The sequence below is a fragment of the Adiantum capillus-veneris genome, chromosome 16 (assembly GCF_014529385.1).
Source record: "Adiantum capillus-veneris isolate H3 chromosome 16, ASM1452938v2, whole genome shotgun sequence".
In the NCBI taxonomy this organism is placed as follows: Eukaryota; Viridiplantae; Streptophyta; class Polypodiopsida; order Polypodiales; family Pteridaceae; genus Adiantum; species Adiantum capillus-veneris.
Genome location: NC_140946.1, coordinates 26,424,823 through 26,437,834, shown reverse-complemented (window position 1 = coordinate 26,437,834; position 13,012 = coordinate 26,424,823). Strand labels below are relative to the sequence as shown.

At 44.1% G+C, this 13,012-nt stretch overlaps 2 protein-coding genes across 2 annotated transcripts; both read left to right on the top strand.

The window, feature by feature from the left end:
- The first annotated feature begins 2,452 nt into the window (after window positions 1-2,452).
- LOC147438745 (uncharacterized) lies at window positions 2,453-7,157 on the top strand. The gene is made up of 14 exons (XM_086483924.1): window positions 2,453-2,632; window positions 3,107-3,203; window positions 3,325-3,489; window positions 3,604-3,704; window positions 4,281-4,345; window positions 4,428-4,435; window positions 4,479-4,585; window positions 5,575-5,676; window positions 5,769-5,933; window positions 5,996-6,109; window positions 6,192-6,230; window positions 6,319-6,387; window positions 6,793-6,891; window positions 6,967-7,157. The coding sequence occupies exons 1-14, from the start codon at window positions 2,507-2,509 to the stop codon at window positions 7,081-7,083; spliced, it is 1,374 nt and encodes a 457-aa protein (XP_086340050.1). The 5' UTR covers window positions 2,453-2,506; the 3' UTR covers window positions 7,084-7,157.
- Window positions 7,158-11,133: 3,976 nt separating this feature from the next.
- Window positions 11,134-12,724, top strand: LOC147438744 (uncharacterized). The gene is made up of 2 exons (XM_086484735.1): window positions 11,134-12,179; window positions 12,454-12,724. The coding sequence occupies exons 1-2, from the start codon at window positions 12,057-12,059 to the stop codon at window positions 12,559-12,561; spliced, it is 231 nt and encodes a 76-aa protein (XP_086340861.1). The 5' UTR covers window positions 11,134-12,056; the 3' UTR covers window positions 12,562-12,724.
- The last annotated feature ends 288 nt before the right edge of the window (window positions 12,725-13,012 follow it).

Below are 13,012 nucleotides of genomic sequence, written 5' to 3'. Positions count from 1 at the left end.
TCTCTCCTCTCGACGTACCTGCAAAGGTAGTCGCAAGCTCTCTCTCTCTCTGTGTGTGTGTGTGTGTGTGTGTGTGTGTGAAGATGAAAGCAAGACAAAAATACACCCAACGGGCTCGATCGGGCCTGCGTATATATAACGCTGACAGCCCACCAGGCTTTTCAGTATCCCCGGCGGGCTATCTATACAAGCATCTCCGAACCCGATCGCATGAACAAACATAACCTCACAGATTCTGCAAATTTTTTTGGCATGGCCACATTGATTTTGAAGATTTCTTTAGGCATATGTATTGACCTTAAAGCGACTATCACCATCTCTCTAACAAGGCTCGGTTTTTGGTGGTTTTTGATGACATAATCCTCTATTGGCAAAGATTGCATGAGTGCAATACAACAAATGCGATCCGACCTCGACACGAGAATTTGATAAGGTTCAAGGTTTCTTGTTTTGAATTTTCTATAGCTTTTTGTATAAATCAATATTTGCAGGAGCTTTGCATTATGATAATCTCGGCTATGATGGCCTAAGAGATGCTCTCTCAAGGACAAGGTAGGTAACTGATCTCTTCAGACATTTTTTATGTTATTCACAGCCAACGTGTCGTGTTTAAAGTTACCCTAGTATGGTCACACTCACATACAAGTTCAGTGGGTCACGATGTGACTTCTGGTACCTCTCTCTACGCGGGCGTGGTACAAGTACATAGGTGTACGCTTATAGGATACGCTAAGCCTTTCTCTACGAGGGTGTGTAGTTGTACGCTTATAGGATAAGCTACGACATAGACACGGTCTGCATGGGATCCTATGCACGGGGCATACAACACATTTGACTAAGGGGATTTCCTCAACCCAACATTGAGTCTCTCTCTCTTTCCAACTTCCATGCGGGAACGGTGAAACTAGATATGATTTTATTGAAATATTTCTATGATATTATTGAAATCTTTCTATGATAGTACAGTAATAGGAAGGGCTACAAGACAACAGGAAGAACTAAGAGCCATCTATTACCACCTATTTAGGCATGGCTACAAGCCATCTATTGGTAAATAGACAAGCAAGAGTCTTGCAATTAGTGATTTTTTGGACATTATTTTTGCACTACACACTTTACGTGTTACAGTCAAGTTAAGTTTTTGAACGTCTTAAACTCGTCCAGGCTTCTCTCTACCAAGGTGTATGGATGAAGCCAGCATTTTGACAGCACGGGTGTTCACAAAAAACCACGATTATGGATTTTTGGGTATCCAATTTTAGTGGAGCTCCTACTCGCACTAAGAGTGCCTATATGGCTACAGTTTCGGGGTAAGACCCAGCTCGCGATTATAAATCACTTAGTAAGGGTTGATGGTCAATTCTTGGAACCTTCACACTTGCATTTTCAAGGAAAGAAGTCCACGGACTGCCAAGGGGTAGTAGAAAACTTTCAACTTCCAACGGAATGTTATCCCACGAGCAAACCAAGGGGGGTCATGGACATAGGCCAAGGGTAGGCCAAGGGCTGGCTGCTCGTTCAACGGTTTTCCTCCTACAAAGTTTAACCAAGGGTTGATTTTAACCAAGGGGTCTGGATTGCAAAGGCAACACCCAAGGTTACATGTGCAATACTACTTGCATTTCACTAATTTCAATTAGTGTTCTTAGGCCTTTTCAGGTGGGAAATTTGGGTAGGGGCCTTTCACTACGAATAGTGAACACTATGTTCACCCTCCAAGTACGCATCTGCATTGGTATTATCTTTTTTGTTTCCTTTTCCAAGTAGGATGCATAAAATTTTATGTTTTCATAAAATTTTGCTCTTCAGCAAGATGACAAGGTCATGTAAGAGCCAAGCAATTTGGGTTGCGGTGTCCAAAATAAGTTTCTGCCTAAGGCAATTATAGACCCACTTGTAGGGTTTATTTGGCACATGTTGTCACATGGGATGCAACATGGTCTAGGAACTCAAGGAGTTCGGTTTAGCTAGTGTGGAGCTTGGATAATGAGGGTCTCTCTCACACATGTCGCATGCGTGTTTAAAGTTACCTCCACACCCAAGTACATCTCGTACTTGAAGGACAATTTTTCAGACATCCTTACCTGAGACATAATCCACACGTGGAGAATTTGAGTCTCTGGGACAGACAATGGCACCGCTACTTCAATTATGTGTCGCGGAAATGTACTTAGGTGTTGATCACATCTATTTTCTAGACCATTTTTAGCCCGACGTATCAGGAGCAATTTCAGTGGCCAGAAATTGTCGGATACTTAGAATGACTTGTTAAGGATAAAGCAAATTGCGACACGTGGCACTCGAAAACCAATCTCCTTAATATATAGTATAGATATAGAAATATAGATATCTCAACATTGAGCACTAAATAAGACACTGTGCATTTTTAAATTAAAAAAATCCTTATTTTCCATTAACAAAAAGGGAGGCAACACTAAACACTAAGACCAAAAACTAATTCATGAAATTATCGCAGCCCATTGGACTAGTTTAGTTCAAAAACTTTATGTGCGCAGTAGGGAAGATGGCAGCAGCAGGCGAGCAGGAAGTGACGGGCCCTGAAGTCTGCGTTGAGAAGTTATGCTTTCAGCAGCCCACGCCCCCTCCTTTCTATCCTAGAATTCCTCACAAGGTAAGCTCCTGCTCACTTCTCCTGTTGTTGAGCGTCGAAATAGACATCTTTCTGATGCACTGTTGCGAGATCAATCCCCAATGAATCTCAAATAGTTTTTCCTTGAGACGGTCATGCCCGCATTGTCGATGATGCCAACACGTCTACAATCAATGTGATCAAGCCATAAATGTTTCAATCTCTTTCGCCAATCCATGTCTTTCCTTGCTTCGTCATGATCAGCATTGTCATCTGCCTTAATGATTAGTTTTGAAACAACCTTGTTTGGTTCTACTACGTCGATATTGTCAGACTGAAAATGCTGGAGTCCATGTTCTTTGTAAGCATCGATGTGTCATACTGGTTCTAGCAGTCTCTTGATATGTTCTGCAGAATCTTTTTGAGAATTTGACAGATACATAGGAACTTGAGTGAACTGTTATAAAATTTAGCAAGGTGCTCACACTTGCCGCTTATCAAATTGTGTTTTAGCAGATTCAGAATTGGAAGCTGCAAGCAATGCTTACAACTGAATCCACATCTGAGCTAACCATAGGACGTGCTTATGTCCTGCCACATTGTTTTGGTCTAGGTACCTGTATTCCCACCACTATCACTAGATGATTTTTTTGATGTGTGGTCTTGTTCACTGTCACGTATATAAAATATTGGTCAGTTACTTTTCTCTGTCCTTGATCACTGAATATAAGCAGGAGATGATGGAAGGTGGCGATGGAGATGGATACCCATATCGATGCTAATCGGGCTTAAGGGGTGTTTATTGATGGAAAAAAAGGACATGGAAAGTTTGTCTGCATGTAGATCTCTATCCCCATACATGCGTCTTAAATCCTTGACTCCCTTTCTTGGAAGACTGGGTAAGCTCTTGTCATCTTGCGTGTCTAGGCTTTGCTTAGCCCGCTTTGGATTTGACAGATGCAGCACCACTTCTGCTTACTCGTCTGAAGATCTGAAACATTGAGGCTGTGCAGCCCTGCAGCCTGTGCTGGAAGTCTCAACCGTCCCTGCTGCTGAGATTCGCAGGAAGTTTTCGGTTGGCCTAGCGAAACTTGCAATTAGAGCAAGTATGAAGGTGTGCACATGTAACATCCTTACACATGGTTGAATTCTCTTTATTGGTTTGCTTATAGATTTCATTTAATGTGTTGATATTTACAGTAGTGTGAAATAGGGGACAGATCTCCTGTCTGCTCGATGATATTATAGACTGAATTTGATTGAGTTGAAATAAGGTTAATGAACACACCATTCTTCATCAGCCCACACAAAACTGTCAATTGAATCCTTATTGGCTTGTCAATTAAATCCTTATTGGCTTGGACTAAGGATACTGGACATGCTTTCTTCATTTGGCAAGGATTGTGCGTCCTGTGCCGGTGACTTCAGTTGAAGTTAATTTGGGATGCAAGTCTTAATGTATAGCTGTCTTGTGGTATGTGTGCAGTGTCTCTTGATATTACATGACAGGGTGTATTTACCATACTTTGTGTTAATAAAAAGAGTAAAGCATGAAAACATGGTTGTGCCTTTAGAAAGAAGAGGTTTGGTGAGGGAGGGGAAGCAATGGGCATCGCTGTTGCAATTTGGCAAGAAAGCAAGATTTTTATCCGACTGAGCATGCTAATAGTTTTTGTGGTTGACCTAGCAGGCTAGTACTAAGGGGCTTCGGTGGGCTATTCAACTGAACTGGAATTCAACAGAGAGTGAGTCTAGGTGCAGAAAGTTAAATGTTCTTATTATATTTCCTATATATCTCTGATGTAAATAAGGAGCCCATTTCTTTTCTGCTGCAAAGGATTCATTGTTCTTATTATATTTCCTATATATCTCTGATGTAAATAAGAAGCCCATTTCTTTCTTGCTGCAAAGGATTCATTGCGAAGTAAGCTAGAGAATGATGTGATGACATTCGAGTACTTGTGGAGGTGGGCTATTTCCAAGAGCTTAATAGCTGTAAGCGTTTCAAATTTTGACTGAAGAAGAGTTGACTTCTGTGCTATATTCACAATGACGTGGAAATTTAATGTGAGACACCATTTTTTGATCATGGAAAAGAAGCACACATGTTAATTTTGAGTTATCCCCCCCCCCCCCCCCCCCCCCCCCCCCCCCCCCCCCCCCCCCCCCCCCCCCCCCAAGGGCGGCCCCCCTTCTTTTCCGCTGCTCTTGTTGCGAAGGATATAATGTGCAGTAAGCTGGATGTGTCATAGCAAATGCATCTTTAAGCATGTCGAAATTTGTGTGCTCACATTCGTCCTAGGTTTGAATTTCTATTGGCCATTTCTGGGCAGACCATCAGGAAAGCTGTGTGTGTGTGTGTGTGTGTGTGTGAGTGTCTCAGAGAAATTCAGAAGAGCTGACTGACCTAACGAAACGGTTAGGGGCATCTGACTGATATCTACTGTGCAATACATATCTCTTCAGGATATGTGAGGGGAAAAGTGTCCATACTGTTGCATACAAGAAAGCTAGTTTGACCGAGGCTTATTGTACAAGACATCAGCTTTTTTGGCATTACTGTGCTCAATAGGTAGAGTTGATGCCTACTGATGTCTTCCAGGTTTGCAGCTAAGAAGAGTGATCATAGTGTTGGATACAAGAAAGCTAGTTTGATGGAGGCTTATTGTGCACTTTTGACATTAATGTGCTTGAGGCTGTGAACAGACCTGGAGGCTTATTGTGCACTTCTGACGTTAGTTGTGCTTGAGACTGTGAACAGACCTGGAGGCTTATTGTGCACTTTTGACGTTAGTTGTGCTTGAGACTGTGAACTGACCATGTTTTTTGCTCGGAGTTGCATCCAAAGAGCAATGTAGACATTCAACACAATTTTGTTTCTATTATGAGGGTTGCGTTAGATCAAAGTTCTGCCATATGTCTGGGCAATTGTGCAAGGATATGCTTTTATTTCTGCATGCTTAAAGCTGCCAAGTTTTCTTCAGGTAGCCTCTGCTGCTGTAAGGAGGCCTTTGGACTTACAGAGGTTTTTCTCTGGGGGCATGAATTTTGGGTCAGTGAAAGTCACACATTATCTGGGTTCAAGGGTAAGTATATACCTTCTGAATCATGGTTTTTTGGATTTTGTTACATCTGCTGTCAAATAACTAACTCATTTATGAGGCCCTCCTGCAATTAGGTCTTGAGAGAGGAACCCTTGGCTGCTTTGGCTTACACAAAGGCATCTGAAAAATTTAGAGAAAGCGGCACCATAACTGTGGCTCCAGGACATCATATTGATCCGGGGAATGAGTCTGGAGCCCCAGGGGAACGGGAGTTCAATCTTGAGCTAACAATCATGCATGTAAAGCGTTTTTGTACCAAACAGAGTTTTTATATATAATCATATCATACGCTACGGAGCAGATTGCCAATCTTGTTGAAAGGGACTTGCATACACATGGGTGGAGGGTCCTACGACCTGATCGTGATGCTCCATATCTATCATGGGAGGAGTATCTGAACTGGGTATCCAAACAGGTAGGTTACCATTTAGCTTTAGGTTGTAATGGATAATTTTTGGATCTCGTGCTTCATGAATTGTTCTTGTTTGTGGGTCTAGACACTCCGTGGCCGTCCTGTGGTGGAGATTCATGGCCAGGTTTGAGAGTATATTCCAATTTTAGTTTTCTTTTTCCCCCGGATTTCTTTGGATCGGTACTAGAGTGGTAATTTTTGTTGGAGAGTAGGGGCCAACGGCAGATTTTAAGGGACATGTTATTGGAGTGATAGGAGATCCAAACACATTATTAAACAAGGTAAAAGTCCATACATCTTTGTCATGGCAATGTATGTTGACGTGAAGGAGACTCGTAAGCCTCTGTAATGATTGTGACTGCCAAAAGATTACTGTCCATGCAATAGATGCAGCTCTTCATCTTAATATTTAATCTTCTTGCAGGAGTAAGCAAAAAATTTTGGTTTTTATGACATGGATTGGAGGGAGCTTGGTGTGCCTCGTCGTGGCGGTGTAATTGTGGAGAGCTTTGATTCTGATGAGGTAATCTTATTTTCGTGCGTACATGGTGGACTTACCGTGTGGTTCTTCTTTCTTATTTTGGGCTTGTGTAATCAGCTCCTGCAAATGGCTCCCTTGCAACGCGCTCATGCTGCCAGAAGTATTGCCACTCAGCTTGTGGAATCAATATTTAATCTTCTTGCAGGAGTTAGCAAAAAATTTTGGTTTTTATGACATGGATTGGAGGGAGCTTGGTGTGCCTCGTCGTGGCGGTGTAATTGTGGAGAGCTTTGATTCTGATGAGGTAATCTTATTTTCGTGCGTACATGGTGGACTTACCGTGTGGTTCTTCTTTCTTATTTTGGGCTTGTGTAATCAGCTCCTGCAAATGGCTCCCTTGCAACGCGCTCATGCTGCCAGAAGTATTGCCACTCAGCTTGTGGAATCAATACAAAGAGCAAGCTCAAGAAGCCAGACCAAGCATACAGGAAACTAGTTGGCTAAAACTGTTTCTTACACCTATACAAAGTCCTGTACGTTTTGATCAAAGTTTTTGATGTTTTTGACATTTGTCTCTCTCTCTCTCTCCCCCCCCCTCTCTCTCTCTCTCTCTCTTCCGTGAGCATATAGATGTGCACCCATATCCCCTGTCTCTCTCTCTTCCGTGAGCATATAGATGTGCACCCATATCCCCTGAGAGAGAGAGAGAGAGAGAGAGAGAGAGAGAGAGAGAGAGAGAGAGAGAGAGAGAGAGAGAGAGATGAAATGAAAAGAAATGTTATATTAATGTCTTCAGAAGGCCAGAATGACCTGTGAGACCAGAAAGTTACAATGTGGTGGATTTGATACAAAGTCAGAGTAACAAGAATGACAAAATAAAATGACAGAATAAAATGCTATGGAATCTGAAACAGCTAGGTGTGATCTAAGCAGATAGGTGGGATAGCTAAATCACAGATCACAAAAGATTCAGCATCGGTTGTTGGCGGATCTCATCAATCTCCTCCATGGTCAATAGCTTGACCGGGCGTTGTGCATGTTGGGCCAAAGTGATCTGAATCCTCTGATGCAACCTCCGTCGATGCTGTGTAGTCCGCCGCAGTCGTGGGTGTCTAGATCTCCCTAGCTCGGTCGCTCGGTCGATCAGTGTGCCTCCGGTGTGAGGCGGCGAGCTCTCTTGTGGTAGTAGCTCCTCCGGGTGTCCAGTATTTGCTCTAAAGAAGTCTGTGATCCATCTCTGAGACTGGCTGGCCTCTCCTCTCATCAGGCTCTCTCTCTGTCTGCGCAGCTCGAGCAAAAACAGACCCAAGCATCTCTGATCCTCGTACCGCATGACCTTGGAGAGTGGTCGAAGCCCTCTCTGAACAAGCAGTGGAAGCGGCCGCGTATCTCGTAGTAGACGGGGTAGTGGCATGTGTAGTGCAACTCTGTCTCAGGCTCCAGGTCACATAGGAGGCATGTCTTGGCCTCTGTTGGTACTCTATTGTATCTCCCAGTCTCGATCCGCAGCTGGTGTGAAGATGTGCGTATCTGGCCAATAGCACATCGTATCCCATGAGACAAGTGGTGTCCATGTATCTGGGTCTCGTCACAAAACCGTCCTCCGTAAGCTGGAGAAGATGCTCTCTGTAGAAAGCCATCTTCGTGCCCAGCTCCTGTGCTGGCTGTATCCATGTCCTCCTGGTGTCTAGCTGAGTCAGGTCCTGGCGGATGAGCCTGGTGATCTCGGACTGTGTGAGAGTCAGAGAGGGTGCATCCAGTGAGTACTGGAAGGGAGGCATTCTGTCTATGCTGAACCCATGCGCCTGAAACCATGATGTCATCTCCCCATACCAGCATGCTGTATCTCCCTGCATGGCTAACTGTCGAGAGGACTCAAGTGCAAGGCGGGCATATCTTTTTCTGGGAAGTTCCCAGATGCGGTGTATGAAGGAGACAGATCTGGTGAGCGCCTCAACCACTAGTGGGGGGGCAGCTAGCTCTGCTCGTATAATGGCGCGTGGTACTGAAGCCTTGGCTCTAATGAGCTGTGAGATCATAGAGACTAGTGGCTTCTCCATGTCCCCCCATCCATCAGTGCAACGTGTCCTCCCATGATGGTCCAATGAAGGTCCCCAAATCTCAGCTCCATAGAGCAATGCAAAAGCCACCAGGGTGTCTCAGAGCCAGAGCTTCGTCTGAGGCTCCTGAAATTGAACATGTGAACACATCCTCTCCAATCTACCCAATGCTGCATGGGCTCTGGTCAATCTAGTCTCTGTTGCTCTTCTCAATGAAAATGCTGGTCCACTAAAAACCACTCCAAGGTAGGTGTAAGCATCTGTATACTCCACAAGTCTCTTGGCCGTATGTGAATGCGGGCGTTGACCTCCTGATCCACTGTGGGGTCGTATTAAATACCATGACTTTGGTTTTACCAAGGTTGACAGACAAACCACTTTCATGGGCAAAGCTATGCAAAGCATCCAAGTGACGTTGCATCCCCTCTGGAGAGTCGGAGATCAACATAATATCATCAGCATATAACAATAGTGGGATCCATGTTCCTGCCAGTTGTGCACCTCTATCACCATCTCTCTCAATGTAGTCAGAAACCTCATCCACATACATACCAAACAGAGTAGGAGAGAGCGGGCAACCCTGCTTCACCCCAATAGTGGAATGAACCGCTGTAGATAGGCCCTCTGAGGTGCGTACATGCCCCACTACTGACCTGTACAGTGCCATGACCCCCCAAATGAGCTCTGTGGGTACTCCCATCTCCTGTAATCTGCGCTTCAATCTAGCTCTGGGTACGGTGTCAAATGCTTTACGGAAGTCCACAAAGCTGCAATAGATCCGTCTCCCATGTGATCTGCCCTCCTCAATGATGGCTGTGAGTGTCAAGATATGGTTAAGAGTAGAAAAACCTCTCCTGAATCCTGCCTGCCCGGCTGCGCGTATCCCTTCCCTCTCTGCCCAGAGAGAGAGAGAGGGTGATGTGCTTTTAGAGTCGAGACCAAAGCAGTACATCAATGAAAACGTATTTTTGATCTAACGTCTTTCTATGCTGTCTATTAAAGTGCATCTATTATCCAAATCATGCAAGTAGTAGTATATTGTATGGCACCACGATTTGACAAAATTCTCAGCAATAGGAATCTTGCGAGATCTCGCCTGCAGAAAGGTACATCCAGGTGGTGGGTAGGGAAAGCCTGAGGTGTAGGTGCTGCACGATTAGATCAGGAGCATAAGAACGGTGACGACAGCATGAGCAAGGAGCACGCGAAGCCATGCTGAGATGCAGGAGGAGCCAGGGCTTCCCCCTTTTTTTTTCGCCACTGTTGGAAACAGCTTTGAAGCGAGCCTGAGTGGGTATGCGAGGTGGATTAGAGGCATTCACACATGCCGTTCGCGATGGAGTATTGAATGTTGGTTTTTTAGAGTGCCTCTTAGGCTTTAAAGTTCAACTTCGGAGCAAGATTTCATTGAAAAAATCTCATGGAAAAGTGTCTCTGCATGATGAAGATTCCTTGACATTTGTCCCTTGGGGCGCTCAATAATAGCTATGATTTGTCTATGGTGTTGCTGCTCTATGTAGCATGAGACCTCTAGATGTTGATGAGGTTTTTAAATGAAGAGTGTCTCCCACTTAATGTGATGCACTATATTGTGACTACTATTTTGTGAGATCATAGTCCAATTGAGCTGCTTACGCATGATATGAGAAGGTATACTCTACTAAATTTTTGCAGGAGTGAGGTCTGAAGTGTACCTCATATGAAAACCTAAGGGTCATGTAATTGTAAGCATTGTGCTATATGTTGTTCATATGCCTCAGTAATCCCAATGAGACCAATGGTGTTGATTCTAAGGAGATGCAAATTTGGAGATGCCGAATTTGAGCCTCCTGGATTTGAGCGTTGTGTTTAAGCATTGTGATGGAGGTATTTCTTTGCATTGAACATGTGTATGGAGACATTGTTGTGTGGATTTAGCAAAGGCTGTCTTTCAGAAGAAGAATTTCGAAGCGTCACAAGTTTTGGGCTTATTGCACTTTCTGAGCGGCAAGTCTGCTCTTTGCATTGTACTTTTTCGTGCTATATCTGTTGCAAGTCTGGCCGCTATTTGTGAATCGTGATGTGTCCGGACCACCAATGCATTTCACTCTCCATCAGGGGGTCTCTCCTCATGTGGTATGTTTTCTTGGTGCCTTGCCAGATACACATTTTGTTTCATGTCGCTTGTTCTCATTGTTGAGTGGGTCTGTAGGATCTGAAATGACAATTCTTGTAATCATTCACCACATGCAAAGTATAGATATTTTATCAAAATTTGAATAATCAATCAAGGAGTGGGTCTTGCTAAGTTTCCTATGCAACTCTTCTTCTATCTTCAATTTATTTCAACCATTTTCCATATGTAGCTGATCCAGATGTTAGCTAAGAAACTATTCTTGCAGAGATTTTCATCTTTGTGACTTAAATAGTGTAGGAGAAGAAGACTTCATGCATGATTGATTCTACTGTCGAGAAGGCAGCATAATGACCCTCAAGAGTAGCAGCATTTTGCGAGGCGTGTCAACATAGAGATAGGTTTGTAAGCAACCATGAATAGGCAACTAAAACACAACATGTGATATGCCAGTTGTCTCAACTAAAACACAACATGTGCTATGGCAGTTGCTCAAAGGATGAAACGAAAAGGTGGAATAACTGTATTCAGGCTGAACAGAGACAAATTCTAGCCATTCAACAAGTAAAAGAGAGAATGATTAGATGTATCCGTGTGATGTAAAGATATACAAGCATTTGGGCCATCGAGCACGATGTAATCACAACAAGCAGACTAAAATTTGTAAAATAATTAGTGTTCATCAAATGCTAAGATGTACACGCATTTGGGCAATCGAGCACGATGCTAATCACAACAAGTAGACATAAAAATAATCATTGTTCATCAAATGCTAATCATGATCTGTCAGACGGAACAAAGGACTTTTCTATTTTTCGTTTGTGAACAAAAGCATCCAAATCTTACAGATTGAAGAATGTCAGCATCAGGCCATAACCATGTCAGCCCATCTTTCTCCGGACATAAGAAGGCGCTGGCGATCTCATAATCAGAATAGTTCTTGACTGATTGTATACTCTCAACCTGCAGAAGGCCATACATTCGTCAATGGGAAAATGTGTCCCAATCTCCACTTCTAACAGCGCCATAGAGAGCCTGCAGGGGAGACATTTGACTTTGAGAAGGGGAAGGAAGTCTGTGCTCTTTAGAAAGTTGAGAGCCTTAAAACCCTGACACATAAGAGACTATGCTCTATCATGAGCATGATAGATCTGGAACAAAGTAGGCAACCCTGCTGTCTCTGCAGTCCTTGAAACCAGCCTGCTTGCTGATGGCAGCTTCCCAAGCGCCTGCAGCGCCTTGAGCAGAAGCCCTTCTTCTGCGCTTCGTGGAAAACCTTAGGGTTTGGACACGAAGATGCTTCGTACTCTGGAGCTACTGGAAACTATAGAGGGAGGAGTTGCGCAGTGCCTGAAGAAGACGTATGGAGAGACGGACCCGCCAATGAAGAAGACATCGTCTTGCAACGGTGGTGCAATGGTGGACTGGTGGTGCAACGGCGCTATGCTGTAGACTCCATAGGCTAGCTGTTTTTACTTGGTGAGCCCAAGGTCCCTTTTTCAAATAAGGCCACCATATTGAGCCACTTGGACTAATCTTGAGCAGACACTGCGGATCTTAATCCAATGGATGTCCGATGTCCAAGGAAGCAGAAGAAAAGCACTGCGACCTCGATCGAAAAGCAACATGCCTACGTTTCAACTAACACTATCAGGGCAGGGCTTTCCATGGGTTGCCATGAGTGCTGGCGCAGGTGCTTCAGCAGCAGCGAAAGCTGAAGGTGCTAGTTGATCTTCCGAGGAAGTCTGGATGTGGAACACGCAGCTTGCGATGTAAAGGTGTGTATTTTATCTCCCGATGATGAGCAAGGAAAGGCCGGTCCTGCTCATCCAACAACTCCTTTTCTCGTGCATGTGTGCGCCCTCTGCCCTCCTCTCCTCTATCCCCTACTTCTAGGAAGGTCCTGCGATGGAGGCCCGGAAGGTCCATGATGGATGTCCAAAGGTTGCAGCCGGTAGCGGGTCATTTACGAGCTCTGGCACATGAGATGCATAGTGAAAGAGTTGTATGAGCGGTACATAATACATTGTCTAGCTTGGCGGGACGTCTGCCATTTTGAAATTTGGAGAGTGCTAACTGCTAGATAGATCGTACATTTTAGAACACTAGTTTACAAATTACAATAGAACTTTGAGAAGTCTCTCCTTATATTATGAAAGAGCAGGGACTCCCGTGAGAGCTTGAAAGTGGTTATTGTGAGAGCTTGAAAGTGGTTATTGGAGGCCTAAAAATGATGGATCTTTAGAGATGCT

Excerpts from the sequence above, each read along its gene's own strand:
- LOC147438745 (XM_086483924.1), top strand. The coding sequence starts at position 2,507 with ATGTGCGCAGTAGGGAAGATGGCAGCAGCAGGCGAGCAGGAAGTGACG. Across the intron at positions 4,586-5,574 it reads TTTCCAAGAGCTTAATAGCT|GTAGCCTCTGCTGCTGTAAG; the intron begins GTAAGCGTTTCA and ends AGTTTTCTTCAG. Across the intron at positions 6,892-6,966 it reads AGAGCTTTGATTCTGATGAG|CTCCTGCAAATGGCTCCCTT; the intron begins GTAATCTTATTT and ends TTGTGTAATCAG.
- LOC147438744 (XM_086484735.1), top strand. The coding sequence starts at position 12,057 with ATGCTTCGTACTCTGGAGCTACTGGAAACTATAGAGGGAGGAGTTGCG. Across the intron at positions 12,180-12,453 it reads CTTGCAACGGTGGTGCAATG|GTGCTTCAGCAGCAGCGAAA; the intron begins GTGGACTGGTGG and ends GTGCTGGCGCAG.